Below are 14,890 nucleotides of genomic sequence, written 5' to 3' on the forward strand. Positions count from 1 at the left end.
TCAGGGCATTAAAATGGTGTCAATTAACCTCTGACCTTTGCTATTTTCGTTCAGATAATGCAATATCTCAGTGCCGGTTGCATTATGCATACGCTTATGCATACTAATTTCACGTAACATTAAAGTTTACGGCTTGTGGCTTCTGTTTAAATGGTTTAACTGCAACAAATAGGCCTTGCAACGTGACTCTGGCCTCTGACCTATGCTTTTCTCATCTAGACACTGTCATATCTCGGTGCCGGTCGCATTATGCATACGCTTAGCTTTGCATTAAAAGGCTTATCTATTGCAGTCAAACAACGCGACTTTGCTCTTGTTTCACAGCCCGCATCGTTGTTATTAACGTCCTTTTTTGTGTCATTTCAGAACATGGTTAAGGTTAAGTGCCCCCTGTGCCGAAGACTAATAGCAAACATGAGGCAACACCTGCGCCTCACGCACGGTGTTGCCAACCTCCGGGAGAGGCAGCTGTGGGTCCTGTTTTCCCGGAGGAAGGTCACGAAGCCTTTCCATCCGTGCCCATTGTGCGGCCGGACTTTAAAGCACATCCGGCCGCACTTTGCGAACTCCCACCGGGAACTGTCGGTAAGTCTACTGTTAAACTTTCCTCGTTGAAATGTCGATAGCCGGTAAATCTCTACGATCCAGGTTTTAAACACATTTCGTCTCCTAGGCCAAGGAGTTTCGGCGAGCTGTCCGACAGTTCCAGTGGGAGGTGACCATGGAGAGGCTTCGTGACCTGCAGGCCAGCCGCCCCGATGTCCCACTCGTCACGCTCGGGGAACTCTCTGGTAGGTGTCAATCAGAGACTCCTGTTTGGACTTTACTTGCTGTCTCTGGAAAGACAATGGAGCAAAGCTAATCGTGTGTGTGTTTTTTGTCATGTTTTAGAAGCCCCTGAGGATGAAGGAATTCCTTCAGCTCCCACACCCTCCATCACGCCCGCAGTCTCCTTCACGCCTGCACCCTCTGTCTCCCCACCACACCCCATCATCAATTCACCCCCCATGAGCCCACACTCCAGTGCAGTCGTGGAGGAGTCTGGCATGCTGTCAGAGGGCGTTCCAGGGAGCAGCCTTTCCTCGCCTGACCTCGGCATGGCCATCAGTAATTTTCTGAGTAGGCCTCGATACAACGCCCTGTGTGGCCCTTTGTCGTTCCTTCTGATACAGAAATTTAATGTTTGTTTCATTACAGTGACCCTGGATGGCGATGCTGAGGCCAGAGCGGGGATCGAACAGGTCTCCGGTAGGTTTTCCATTTCGAATCACTACTTTCCTAGCAAGTCATCGGTCCAGAGACTTAAACGAAAGCTAACATTTTGTTTATCTTGTTTCGTTTTTCGTTCAAAGAGTGGGACGCCCCGGCATTCGTGCCAGAGACCATAGGGTTTGTCCAGCTACTGGAGATGGACTCCAAGGATGGCAAGATGGTCCTAGGTATGTTTCAAATCAACGCTGTGCCTTTAATTGTGTTACTGATAAAGGAAATCATTTCAGAACCTAACAAGTTTAATCTTTCTTTTGTTTCAGGGCCAGGGTTCCCCACACTGGAGGCAATTTAGATCAGTTTTATTTAATTATATTGTTGTTGTTGTTGTTGTGTTTTAATAAAGTTTTAAATGTGTTTTAATCACGTATTTGGTTGTTTCTTCATATTTTTAATTGCATGGTAAATAACATGCAATATAACTGCATAATGGATGCATTTTTGATCCAGGTAAAGCAATAACATTGTGTCACATTTTTAATTGCATGGTAGATAACATGCAATGTCACCGTTTAACAACACAGGTGGGGAGGATGTCTCGCTGACATTCCTGGGCCGAGATGTTTTTTTTTTCTTTTTCTTAAACTGTTTCATACGGCCTCTTTAACTGTTTGGCCTCAATTGTTTTTGCCTTATGAGTGGCCCAAAGTTTGGGGCTCTTTTTCCCAGCCTGGGAAGGTCGGAGAGACTCTGGACCAGACCTTTCCAACGAGCCCGAGGTCGAGGGCGTGGCACCCTCGGGGGCGGAGCTAGGGGCATTTAAATATGAGGACAACTGCGTTATATCTCCTGAACGCAAAGTCCTAGAGAATCATGGCTGGTGGCGTTGGAAAGGGGACGGAGAGACCTTTCCAACGACACCAACCGCGAGTCTCTACGACGTTCCTAGGCCGAGATGGTGTTTTACCCTTAAATTTTTTTTTGAAAAACGCTTGTATTCAAAGCTAATTTTCTCGGCCCAGGAAGGTCGTAGCGACTCGATTGAGGGTTCGTTGGAAAGGCCCGCACCAGTCCTTTCAGGGACGGAGCTATGTTCATTTGAATATGTGCAAAAAGATGTTTGAACTTAGGTGTTTTTTTAATAGAAAACATATGAAATATGCTAAAGTTTAGTGCTCTTTTTCTCAGCCGAACAAGGGCGTAAACACTCGCGTGTGGGTTCGTTGGAAAGCCCTGGAACAGTACTTTCCAACAGTGCCAATGGCAAGGCCGTGGCCCTCTTGAGGGCTAAGCTACGGGCATTCAAATTGGGAAAAAAGGCCGAATTACAGTGCCTGAGATAAAAAAATTCCCGGATTTACTTCAAACTCGCACCGCGCGTAGAGGGTGCCGAGACTAAGACAGGAATGTGTGTACCACGTTCCTAACTCATTCCTGCGCCGAGATAGAGGCCTGACACTTGCCTGCAAATAGATTGCCAATGGACGCATAATGGGTTTTTGTCAGTTTTTTCCTTTAGAGCCTCAGCGATTTCGACCACATGACTGCGACACGGACGAAGCACGGATAGCGTCACAGTCACGTCAAATGTTAAACTTTGCCGGATTTGGCTCAAACCGCTCATGCGTGATGAGGGGGTCGAGCCGTGCTCGGGAACGCGCGTCTCGGGGCGGTGACTCGCCGTGGGGTGGAGCTACGCCACTGACACGTGTCATCGATTCCATAAAAAAAAAAAATAGTGGGTTCGTGTACATGTCGTACGTGCGCGCAAGTGACCTAGACGCTCTCCGCGCTTCGTCCGCGTAGCTGTAACGCGGTCGAAATCAGTGAGGCTCTTAAGGAAAAAACTGACACGAACCCATTATTCGTCCATTGGCAGACTATTTGTATGTAGGTGTCAGGCCTCTATCTCGGCACAGGAACGAGCTAGGAGGGTGGGACCTGCACCCCTGTCTTAGTCTCGGCACGCTTGACGCGTGGTGCGAGTTTGGTGAAGATCGAAGAAGGTCGAAAATTTGGTCCAAAAAAGACGACAGGGGTACCCCTTACGTCATTTTTTTGGACAAAATTTTAAACTTTGCCGGATTTGGCTCAAACCGCTCATGCGTGATGAGGGGGTCGAGCCGTGCTCGGGAACGCGCGTCTCGGGGCGGTGACTCGCCGTGGGGCGGAGCTACGCCACTGACACGTGTCATCGATTCCATTAAAAAAAAAATAGTGGGTTCGTGTACATGTCGTACGTGCGCGCAAGTGACCTCGACGTTCTCCGCGCTTCGTCCGTGTCGCGCTAACCTGGTCGAAATCACTGAGGCTCTAAAGGAAAAAACTGACACGAACTTATTATTCGTCCATTGGCAGACTATTTGTATGTACGTGTCAGGCCTCTATCTCGGCACAGTAACGAGCTAGGAGGGTGGTACCTGCGCCATCGTCTTAGTCTCGGCACGCTCTACGCGTGGTGCGAGTTTGGTGAAGATCGGGCGAATAATGGGCAAATGGACAAATAGTGGGTTCGTGTCATGGGGGGGGGTCGGGGGAGTGGCAGGTGGGGTCAGGGGGTCATCCCACAGAAATAATGGGCAAATGTACAAATAGTGGGTTTGTGTCATGGGGGGGGGTTGGCGGGGATGTCAGGTGGGGTCAGGGGGTCATCCCGCACAAATAACGGGCAAATGGACAAATAGTGGGTCCGTGTCATGGGGGGGGGTCAGTGGGTGTGGCCGGACCTATAACGAGCATAATTGGCAATTGGACGAATAGAGGGTCCATGGACGGGGGGAGCAGTCGCCCCCCTGTGTCGAAGTGTTGTATCACACCAAAAAGCCAATAACTTCGACCCCCCCTTGCTCGGCTCGTGGGGGGGGCAGGGGGGCAAACCGACCGCTCACCGACTCGGGGTGGGGCGGGGTCGCGTGCCGCATCGCCCGTCGGGTGGGCAAAAATTTTGGGGGGGCCGGCGCGCAGCGTACACGAAGTCGCGTCCACGCTCAATATCCGTAACTGGCTGGTGTACGCCCTTGACTTTCGGTGCCCTTAGGCGAGCGAGTGCAGACTCGATTCGAGAGACACTTCAAAACTAATGTGGCAACGCCATGCCATGGGAGAACGCTTACAGAAAGGACGCATTCATGGGAAAATATGACATAAATATGACATCCAAGTACTAACCAGGCCCGATCCTGCTTGGCTTCCGAGATCAGACGAGAGCGGGCGTGCTCAGGGTGGTGTGGCCGTAAGCGAGTGCTGACTCGCTTCGATAGACACTTCAAGACTTATGTGGCAACGCCATGACATCGGAGAATGCTTACAGAAAGGACGCATTCATGGGAAAAAATGACATAAAAAAATAATTAATTAATTAAATGCTTACAGCACCTGGTATTCCCAGGCGGTCTCCCATCCAAGTACTAACCAGGCCCGACCCTGCTTGGCTTCCGAGATCAGACGAGAGCGGGCGTGCTCAGGGTGGTGTGGCCGTAAGCGAGTGCTGACTCGCTTCGATAGACACTTCAAGACTTATGTGGCAACGCCATGACATCAGTGAACGCTTACAGAAAGATCGCATTCATGGGAAAAAATGACATAAAAAAATAATTAATTAATTAAATGCTTACAGCACCTGGTATTCCCAGGCGGTCTCCCATCCAATTACTAAGCAGGCCCGACCCTGCTTGGCTTCCGAGATCAGACGAGAGCGGGCGTGCTCAGGGTGGTGTGGCCGTAAGCGAGTGCTGACTCGATTCGAGAGACACTTCAAGGCTAATGTGGCAACGCAATGACATCGGTAAATGGTTACAGAAAGGACGCATTCATGGGAAAAAATGACATAAAAAAATAATTAATTAATTAAATGCTTACAGCACCTGGTATTCCCAGGCGGTCTCCCATCCAAGTACTAACCAGGCCCGACCCTGCTTGGCTTCCGAGATCAGACGAGAGCGGGCGTGCTCAGGGTGGTGTGGCCGTAAGCGGGTGCAGACACGATTCGAGAGACACTTCAAAACTAATGTGGCAACGCCATGCCATGGGAGAACGCTTACAGAAAGGACGCATTCATGGGAAAATATGACATAAATAAATATTTAATTAATTAAATGCTTACAGCACCTGGTATTCCCAGGCGGTCTCCCATCCAAGTACTAACCAGGCCCGACCCTGCTTGGCTTCCGAGATCAGACGAGAGCGGGCGTGCTCAGGGTGGTGTGGCCGTAAGCGAGTGCGGACCTGATTCGAGAGACACTTCAAAACTAATGTGGCAACGCCATGCCATGGGAGAACGCTTACAGAAAGGACGCATTCATGGGAAAAAATGACATAAAAAAATTATTAATTAATTAAATGCTTACAGCACCTGGTATTCCCAGGCGGTCTCCCATCCAAGTACTAACCAGGCCCGACCCTGCTTGGCTTCCGAGATCAGACGAGAGCGGGCGTGCTCAGGGTGGTGTGGCCGTAAGCGAGTGCTGACTCGCTTCGATAGACACTTCAAGACTTATGTGGCAACGCCATGACATCAGTGAACGCTTACAGAAAGATCGCATTCATGGGAAAAAATGACATAAATAATTAATTAATTAAATGCTTACAGAACCTGGTATTCCCAGGCGGTCTCCCATCCAAGTACTAACCAGGCCCGACCCTGCTTGGCTTCCGAGATCAGATGAGAGCGGGCGTGCTCAGGGTGGTGTGGCCGTAAAAAAGTGCTGACTCGATTCGAGAGACACTTCAAGGCTAATGTGGCAACGCAATGACATCGGTAAATGGTTACAGAAAGGACGCATTCATGGGAAAAATGACATAAAAAAATAATTAATTAATTAAATGCTTACAGCACCTGGTATTCCCAGGCGGTCTCCCATCCAAGTACTAACCAGGCCCGACCCTGCTTGGCTTCCGAGATCAGACGAGAGCGGGCGTGCTCAGGGTGGTGTGGCCGTAAGCGAGTGCTGACTCGATTCGAGAGACACTTCAAAACTAATGTGGCAACGCCATGCCATGGGAGAATGCTTACAGAAAGGACGCATTCATGGGAAAAATTACATAAATAATTAATTAATTAAAGGCTTACAGCACCAGGTATTCCCAGGCATAAATAAATATTTAATTAATTAAATGCTTACAGCACCTGGTATTCCCAGGCGGTCTCCCATTCAAGTACTAACCAGGCCCGACCCTGCTTGGCTTCCGAGATCAGACGAGAGCGGGCGTGCTCAGGGTGGTGTGGCCGTAAGCGAGTGCGGACTTGATTCGAGAGACACTTCAAAACTAATGTGGCAACGCCATGCCATGGGAGAACGCTTACAGAAAGGACGCATTCATGGGAAAAAATGACATAAAAAAATTATTAATTAATTAAATGCTTACAGCACCTGGTATTCCCAGGCGGTCTCCCATCCAAGTACTAACCAGGCCCGACCCTGCTTGGCTTCCGAGATCAGACGAGAGCGGGCGTGCTCAGGGTGGTGTGGCCGTAAGCGAGTGCTGACTCGCTTCGATAGACACTTCAAGACTTATGTGGTGTAGCAAATGGCTCGGAGTCAGATTGGGGCCATTTGGCATCTGGATTTCAACAGCCCTAAAATTGTGATAATTAGATAACCCTGTCTCCTCTATCACCTATCAAGGCTGTAAAGTGGGCAACAATTAAAACAAATGCCGTCGTAAAAGGAGGTTCAAAGGAGCTCCATCCGAGCCGATCGAATGACGACCGCCAGAGACACAGCAGGGGGCACAGACTATATGTCTGTGATGAAACCACATTTAAAGATCACAATGAGCTGTTTAAATGTATATATATTTTATATCCCTTTACTGCATGATCGTGTATGTGTGATGTAACTGTGTGTTAACACTTTAGTTAGATTTTGTTCACTGTAGCATGGTTCATATCTTAGGTATGAAATTATTATTCAACGTGATCTTAAACCCATGTCTTGTCTAGTATCAAATTAATCCACTCTTTATTTCCTAATCATTTCTATGTATCATATTACCATAAGCCGCATCAATGTCATTTAATATCGATTTGAAGAGTTATGGAAACAAACTTTTATCATTTGGCATTTACGCAAATGTGATGTCTGAAAGAACAAAGGCTTGTTTCCCGCGCGATCGAACACTTCGCACATTGGTCATTTCACCTAAAATGGGCTGGGCGCGTGAAAGGTCAAAACGGCCTATCGTCCAAGCCATCGTTGCTCAGTTGCTCAGTTGCTCAGTTGCTCAGCGCTCAGCGCTCAATAGCTCAATTCGCCAGCGCAGTTTGGAAACTCGCTGAGACTCACCCAGAGTCCCTCGGATTCATCATCTTTTCTCTGAGCCCTGTCCTACTCTTCGGGACAGTAATTTCCTGGCTTGCACTTTGCACTTCGAGTTCGGACAATTTACGCGGAACACTCCGCCATACGGAACAACAAACGGACTTACGAGCACACCTGGATTATCTCTCTCTCTCTCTCTGCTCGCACCCGCGCGCACCAGACACTTCGTACTACATCACAAAGAGCCAAATGCAAGTATTAACCTTGTTCTACTCGCTGATGTTTAAGCTTTACCCCTTATGAAAATTAAGGCGATCCTTAGAGATTTTCCGATGGTTTGTGCAGATGTTAAGCAATAGTGCTATTGCCAATCTTTTACTCTCTCTCTCTCTCTCTCTAGCTTTTCAGTCTTTTCTTTCTCATCTATGTTTTATGTTATTGTATATGTGTATGTTTAGTACTTCGTTTTGTAGTTAATAAACCGGTTTTGCATTTTCACAATTGAATTGTTTCTGTGTTCAATGCTCACGAAATTAAAGTCACTATTTCTGCCTTTTGATCCAGCTACACGCTGCGAGTAGCACTGTATATCAGTAAGAAGGTTAATTTTAAAGGCCATGAAATTAACATTTCTTAGACGTTAATATACGATTATGGATATATGTCTTCGGTGGACGAACATATTAATTAATTGTTATTATTAATTCTGCTACGCCAGGTAAAACCTGATAAACTTGTATAATTAATTACAGTTAGTTATACATAATATTCCCTTTTGAGCTAAAATCTAAGATTCCCTTGGGAATCCCCGTAGTATTACAGTCGGAGGTTTAGTGTTTCAAATAACTTTATTCCCCTCCTCCCGCTGAATCGCTACATATTAATGGTGGAGAACGCGCGGGCAGATTTAAACATTATTTTCTGAGCAAACCAGTTACAAGTCAAATGTGTTTTTGCATTGTGTGAATGAAAAAGAACTATCAGCTATAACTGATTTCGTTCTTTATTTGTATGAATGAAAATGTATTTTCCTGTATCATTTTCAGGACGTAACAGACTCGCGCCCCTGTTATGTATAGCTAACTGCAGTCTTTAAGGTAACCGTATTAAAAACACTTTGATACGCTGCATTACTGTCTGATTCCGCCTAATAAAGAGTAGAATTCCTTTATGTAGAGCGAAGCGGTGGTCGAGTGAGTACTCCCATCTGATAAGGCCTTTTTGTTTAATCTCCAGGAAATGATTTGCAATTAGAGAAGCTGTCTATTGTATTTTTCCATTTTATTCACGTACGTGGATTTTTTTTAATTGAAAGCACCGAGGGTAAGACTTCAATTTTTTTTTAAGGAGATGAAAACTTGATCAAGTATTTATAGTCACAACGTACGATAAAGCACGTTGGACTCTTTGTTTATTGCGTGTCCCGGTAACTAAGCCAAAATTAAAATAGGCAGCGCAAACATGAGCAAATTACATCCGTCGTCTTAGCAACGGAGCGGCCGCCGATGTAATTGTTGAATAGAAGCGAATCTTTGTCAGTTTAAAGCGTACTACCTAGTTCTAACACTAGATGTCAGTCTTGAGTGTCTAACACTTCTCCTTCTTCTCTACTTTACGCCTGACTTCCGCTTTCTTTGTTTGTTGGGCGAAATATCGCCATCTGGTGGGGAAAGTTCGTTTGGCCCTCTCATAAACTCTTTTGGGAAGTGTATGACAGGAGTCAAACTTGGAATTTTGACCTTACTTCAATGACTAGGTTATTCTACTACTTTGTAGTTTTATTTCCTACATATTGAAGGTTATGGTCTTAAATGATAAATGATAATTAATATTGCTGTGGCTTTATTAATTTATTATTTCTTTATTTAATTTTTATTTTATTTTGATTTATTTTATTTTATTTCATTTTTGCTGTTCTCTCTCGCTCCTTACTTTCCTGTTCTCTTTTCTATTGTAGAGATTGTATTTTAATTAAGTTTAAATTTAAATTTAATGCAGTTTGATTTATTTTAAATTTTAATTGAATCAATTCTTTACTGTGAATAGAATTCAGCCCCATAAGTCCCATTCTCAGTGAATTCATTTATGTTTTAACTGGTGCAATAGGATAAGCCCCTGTGCATCTCTTTAAAGCTAACACTTGATAGATGAATCAGGACTTCGCCAGCGGTGAGTTCTACAAGAGACCGGTCCCGTGGAACTGACTCGAGTGTGTACAGTCGGGGTGCTGCGGTAGCTCCCTCCTTTAGCACCTTAGGCAGCAAGACACAGTGCGACCTCTGCCACCGGGCACTCCAATCGCTAACCGTGCCAGCTGACACACAAAGCCCTAGCGGCAGTGCCAGTTGGTGGGTGACACCTTTGAGTGCGGCCTGGCGGTGTGAAGGGCGTGACTGTTGAGCGGTCGAGGTGGGGAGGGCAGAAGGCCCGGCACTCTTGGCTGCGTGCTCAGGGAAGCGCCTTGTCTCTGTGTTCCACCCTGGGTTGTCTTAAATAGTCAACAGGTGTTAGTGTAAAAGAGATGCATTTTTCTCCCCTCTGTAGCCACTAGAGGCACCAGATCCCTCTCACGTTGGGTCTAGCCCAGCCACTCTAGCTAAGCCACTCCCCTAGCTCGCATGACTCCATAGTGCCCTCTCCCTGTAAGGCCCTGTCATCAAATCTAGGGTAGAGAACCTGCTAAGCTGAAACAGGAAACCCCTTTTCCACCTCCTATCCTCTTCATTTTCCCAGCCTTAGGACTTAGTCTGTTGGCTGTCTCAATTCCCATTTTCAGATTATTTTTATTATTATTATTATTTTTTTTTTTTTTTTTTTATTTATTTGTTTTTTTTTCCTCTCTTTTCCGTTCCTATTTCATTTCCAGCAACCTATCCTCCTCATTCTTTATTTTATTTTGTTTTATTTTATTTTAATCATTATAATTAATCAATTTTAATTATTTTGATTCACTTTATTTTGGGCTGAAAGAGCAAAACTGCACAAACCATTAGGAGAATTCATTAGTAATACGCTCGATTAACCAAATGTCCAAGGCGACCTATAGGTTTTAACAAAGCGACAAATTACTAAACTTTGTTTTTTTTTTCCCCCCACATTGATTATCTGTGCCGCTGGAGAAAGGCCCTGATAATAAGCTCATAGCCCACACATATATATATATTTTATTGCCGTAGCTCGTTGAACTGTGCGGACTCGCATTGGCTCTTTGTGTTTTCTCTTCTATCAGTGTATCAACATGTCCAGATCACCAAGCCCTGTCAACCACTGGGACCAGCTAGAGGCCTGGCTCAGCGCTGTGACATCTGAACTCCTGCCCAACCTCGCCAATGAACTGCAACACTTGGAAAGAGAGCAACTCGACGGCACCCTGAACAAGTTCATAGCCCTCGACCCAACGAGGAGCTACAGTCACAAGGATATAGCCAAGATCACAGGTGCCATCGCTCACAACCTCATCATCCAGCGTAAACTGGGCGAAAGGAACATCGCCCAACTGGAACAGGATGCAGCAGCTCTACAGCTCCAAGCGGCAGAGGCACGGAGGAATCAGGAGGAGGCGCAGAATCGTCTAGATCAGCTGACACAGGGATTAGAGGATCAACACCCATCGACGGAGGAGGAACACTGGAGGCTAAAGGACGAGATTGGACAACTCCAAGAGGCCTTGTCAAAACTCCGCACAGACACAGAGCACAAGGAGCAACAGGAAAAGACAGCCAGAGAAGAGCTGTATGGAAAGCTTCAGCAGGCTGAACATCTTCTGGTGAGAGCAAAGGCAGAACTGAAGGAACGTGATGCCAAGCTGAAGGCCTGTGAGAATCACCTGCGAGCGTCTCGAGATGAAGGTCGAGCTCTGGCTCAGCAACGAGACCAGGCTAGGGACGACCTGGACTTCGCCCAAAGAGAACTCATTTATGCGTATAAACTGCAAGCTGAACAAGTAAGGGAAATAGCAACCTTTCCCTTTCATTCAACCAGTGAGCCTGCACCCCCCCACCAAAGCTTTTCTGTTGAAAAGGTGGGCGGGAGCCCACTGTTAAAGACATCAGCCAGCATCCCAGAACCTCTCACTACCACAGAGGGGTGGGAACAAACAAATTTCCCGAGGTCACCTGCAGACATGCCCGGCGTGGCACCCAAAGACCTCGACAAGCTGGCTAGAAATATCCCAACATTTACCCCAGAGCCTGCAGGTGGCCATGATATCCATTCTTACCTGCAGGACATTGACTTTTATGTGCAAACACTGCCAAATGTAACCACAAAAGACAAACTGTATCTGCTACGGGTTACTTCCAGTCGTGAGGTGAGGAGTTTCCTTGACCGGCAGCCAGAAAACGTCAAGATGGATTACGAGCAGCTGAAAAAGGCTTTAATAGAAGAGTTTTCGGATCCAGAGTTAGAACAAGGACTAGTTACAGCAATGGACCTCAAACAGAGCAGAAACGAAACTCCACAGGCCTACTACAACAGACTCAGGCGAGCTTACTTTGGCTCACGGAATGAGCCAGGAATGGAGGAGGACTTTAACTTCAGGACCCTTTTCCTGCGAAATCTTCATTTCACAGTAAGCCAACACTTAGGGGTTATGGCCTGCCCTCGCACGATGACAACCAGGCAGTTGCGGGACTTGGCCCATAAAGCTTATGGTAAACAAAGAGTGGCCTCTGAAAAGACTGTTAAAAACCCTGTCATTCTCCCTGTCTCTGAACTGTACCCTGAACTACCACTGGAGGGCGCACGACCGCGCCACAGTGAAAGACCTTTCAACAGAGGGTCAAGAGACTTTACAGCCAGCCAGGAATGGTACGGCCATGAAGGGGCTCGTCCCAAGCACCAAATGGGACGCGCCGAGAGGTCATGGAGCCGGCCAAACTCATCAGACAACCAGAAGGGTGGCGGCTCGTGGGAACCTGGCCGACGACCTAGAGGTAACCGTCCTGCACCTGGCAGATCAAAAACTGGTAACAGTCAACATCGATACACACAGAGCAAGGTTAAGCCTGAACTACCCCAGAAACAGAGTGACACAGACACGTCTGAATCAGCAGAGATTCTGAGAATATTGAAGGAGTTAATCCAAAAGAGGCCCCACAAGCAGGACCACGAAGACAAACCCGACTCCTTATTCATTTCACAAACCAAAGACTTTGGCGTACAAACAATATCTCAGACACCGACCAACCAAAGCCTGCAAGTACCAGAGAGTGCTGTGTTAACTGTCTCCTTCCCTACAGAGTCACAGGAAACCAGCCTTAACTGCCTGCCTATTAATACAACAGCCCCAGTACCAAGCCTCCTGGGAAACCTGATCGAAAGAGGAGAAGCCAAAAAGCTATGTCTATCCATCACCTTGGAAAATGAGGTCGAACTAGAAGCCCTCGTCGACACCGGAGCTGACCTAACGCTGATGTCATCCCAGCTTTTCACCAGACTCCAGAACAGAGCTAAGGCCCAAAATTTGACCCTTAAACCCCAAAGGTGTATGCTGAATGTGCAGTCTTACAGCCAGACTGAAGTTCAACTGCAACAGGTGATTCCCATCCACCTGACAATCGGTCCTATGAGCATCATACACCCTGTGTACATCTCACCAATGGACTCATACCCAGTCCTCATTGGCAAAGACCTGCTAGACCGCTTTAAACCCTTAATGGACTTTAAACAGTTAAAAATTTGGGCTCAAGTGCGAGAACCTTTACCCTTTCAATCAGCCAGATCATCTGAGGTAAACTGCCAGGTCACACAGGTCATGGACGACCCCCCAGCCAGCCGCGGGAACTTTGTCTCAGACCTAAAATCCAAAAGTTCACTGCTCTGCACTCTGCATCCAGCCAAAGACTCAGAGCCATACCCAGGACTTGACGCACAAGTTCAACAGAATTTAAAAGATGCAGATGCCATGCAGGATGATGCAGATCATCAGAAACTACAAGCCTTTAACATCGCTACCCAAGCTATGTTAAACCACCTCTCAGACCCCTCCACCTACCCTATCACAAACTATGACCTGTCTGCTGCTCCAACCCGCAAACACCTCGGCGATGTCAGGCACCTGCTGCGCATAAAACACAACATCCTCGGGTATGTCCCTGATGACCGCACGACACCTGCGCTTATGGTTCCTCAGGCCCATAGGGGGGTCATACTGATGTATGCGCATGACACAGCATGTGCCGGACACCACCGCACAAAAGCCATGTATGAAACACTGAAACAGGTGGCATACTGGCCTGAAATGCAGCAGGATGTAGCACAATACATCAAGGGATGTCTGGTTTGCTGCCAGTTCCATCCGGCTAACCCAAACCAATGGGCACCACTGCAAAAAAGAGGTGTCAACTTCCCATCGTCAGCCCTCCAGATAGACTGGGTTGGACCATTACCCAGGTCAACGAGGGGCAACGAACACTTTCTCACGGTCATCTGCCAATTCACAAAGTTGGTAGAATGCTTTCCAGCACCCAATGACACCACCCAGACCACAGCATACATCACTCACCAGTATCTGGATGAACTTCATCTGGGAACGACCTTCGCTTTTCAAACGACCAAGATCTGGTACTACAGTTTCGCCCCGCCAATTCAGACAGCTCACCAGCAGCTGTCAAAGAAATTTCTGCCACACTGGACAGGACCTCATGAGATTGTGGACAAACTCTCTCCCGTTGCATACCGGATCAAGATGGGCAGGAGTCAGAAGGAACCAATTTTCAGATGGGTCCACCGGAACCAAGTCAAGAGACACTCAACATTTTGGCATGACAGTAGAGGGGGGACTAGCACTAACCAGGCCAAACTCCCTCCACACTGCCTCCTCACTAGAACTCTGCCACCTAGGGAACAGCCGCTAATGAAAAGAAAGAGAGCTGTCCTGACCAAACAAGAACCTGTAGCGCTCACCTATTGTTCTTTCTCTCTCTCTCTCTCTGTCACCAGGATGCTGCTGTGGATCACGGTCCTGTACATCAGCCTACAGGGGGGGTGGTCGCAACCTGAAATCGTGTCGCCGGGTCCAGCCTCAGGCATCGTCCTAAAAGAGCAACCCGGACTCCTGATCACGAACTGCAGAACACATAGCCAAAAAGTCTATGTCCGACTCAACCCCCGTGATGTCTACAGAGCACACTACACAGCATCAGCACCAGAAACCAGTTGGGCAGGAGAACGATGGGCGCAGAACGCTATGTTTCACGCAGAGGCCGACATCAAACACATGCTGTACCAACTTCAGAAGATGACTGTCACACAAGCAGATCTCAGCGGACAAACTAAGCGCCCCAAGCGGTTCCTGGGGGCCCTACTCGGAGCCGCCGCAGCAGTCGGAACTTTGTTCAACATTGGAGTCACCAGTGTCAATGCAGTCAGCATAGCCACGGTGAGACGACATGTGAATGAGATCCAGGAGGAAATACCTC

General features: G+C 47.3%; 1 protein-coding gene, 7 non-coding genes and 2 pseudogenes across 8 annotated transcripts; 1 reads left to right on the forward strand and 9 right to left on the reverse strand.

Annotated features, from left to right (window-relative positions):
• The first annotated feature begins 414 nt into the window (after positions 1 to 414).
• Positions 415 to 1,564, forward strand: LOC135759087 (uncharacterized). Its single transcript, XM_065273914.1, has 6 exons — positions 415 to 585; positions 674 to 791; positions 892 to 1,107; positions 1,198 to 1,248; positions 1,353 to 1,439; positions 1,533 to 1,564. The coding sequence occupies exons 1-6, from the start codon at positions 415 to 417 to the stop codon at positions 1,562 to 1,564; spliced, it is 675 nt and encodes a 224-aa protein (XP_065129986.1).
• A 3,008-nt stretch (positions 1,565 to 4,572) lies between these two features.
• Positions 4,573 to 4,691, reverse strand: LOC135759613 (5S ribosomal RNA). The gene has a single exon (XR_010536891.1). It is a non-coding gene; the product is annotated as a 5S ribosomal RNA (ribosomal RNA).
• A 125-nt stretch (positions 4,692 to 4,816) lies between these two features.
• On the reverse strand, positions 4,817 to 4,935 carry LOC135759322 (5S ribosomal RNA; annotated as a pseudogene).
• Positions 4,936 to 5,060: 125 nt separating this feature from the next.
• LOC135759615 (5S ribosomal RNA) lies at positions 5,061 to 5,179 on the reverse strand. The gene has a single exon (XR_010536893.1). It is a non-coding gene; the product is annotated as a 5S ribosomal RNA (ribosomal RNA).
• A 125-nt stretch (positions 5,180 to 5,304) lies between these two features.
• Positions 5,305 to 5,423, reverse strand: LOC135759617 (5S ribosomal RNA). The gene has a single exon (XR_010536894.1). It is a non-coding gene; the product is annotated as a 5S ribosomal RNA (ribosomal RNA).
• Positions 5,424 to 5,548: 125 nt separating this feature from the next.
• On the reverse strand, positions 5,549 to 5,667 carry LOC135759618 (5S ribosomal RNA). Its single transcript, XR_010536895.1, has one exon. It is a non-coding gene; the product is annotated as a 5S ribosomal RNA (ribosomal RNA).
• Positions 5,668 to 5,788: 121 nt separating this feature from the next.
• On the reverse strand, positions 5,789 to 5,907 carry LOC135759290 (5S ribosomal RNA; annotated as a pseudogene).
• A 124-nt stretch (positions 5,908 to 6,031) lies between these two features.
• On the reverse strand, positions 6,032 to 6,150 carry LOC135759619 (5S ribosomal RNA). Its single transcript, XR_010536896.1, has one exon. It is a non-coding gene; the product is annotated as a 5S ribosomal RNA (ribosomal RNA).
• Positions 6,151 to 6,322: 172 nt separating this feature from the next.
• On the reverse strand, positions 6,323 to 6,441 carry LOC135759901 (5S ribosomal RNA). Its single transcript, XR_010537171.1, has one exon. It is a non-coding gene; the product is annotated as a 5S ribosomal RNA (ribosomal RNA).
• A 125-nt stretch (positions 6,442 to 6,566) lies between these two features.
• On the reverse strand, positions 6,567 to 6,685 carry LOC135759620 (5S ribosomal RNA). Its single transcript, XR_010536897.1, has one exon. It is a non-coding gene; the product is annotated as a 5S ribosomal RNA (ribosomal RNA).
• Between the last annotated feature and the right edge of the window lie 8,205 nt (positions 6,686 to 14,890).

This window comes from Paramisgurnus dabryanus, chromosome 9, assembly GCF_030506205.2.
Source record: "Paramisgurnus dabryanus chromosome 9, PD_genome_1.1, whole genome shotgun sequence".
NCBI classification, from domain to species: domain Eukaryota; kingdom Metazoa; phylum Chordata; class Actinopteri; order Cypriniformes; family Cobitidae; genus Paramisgurnus; species Paramisgurnus dabryanus.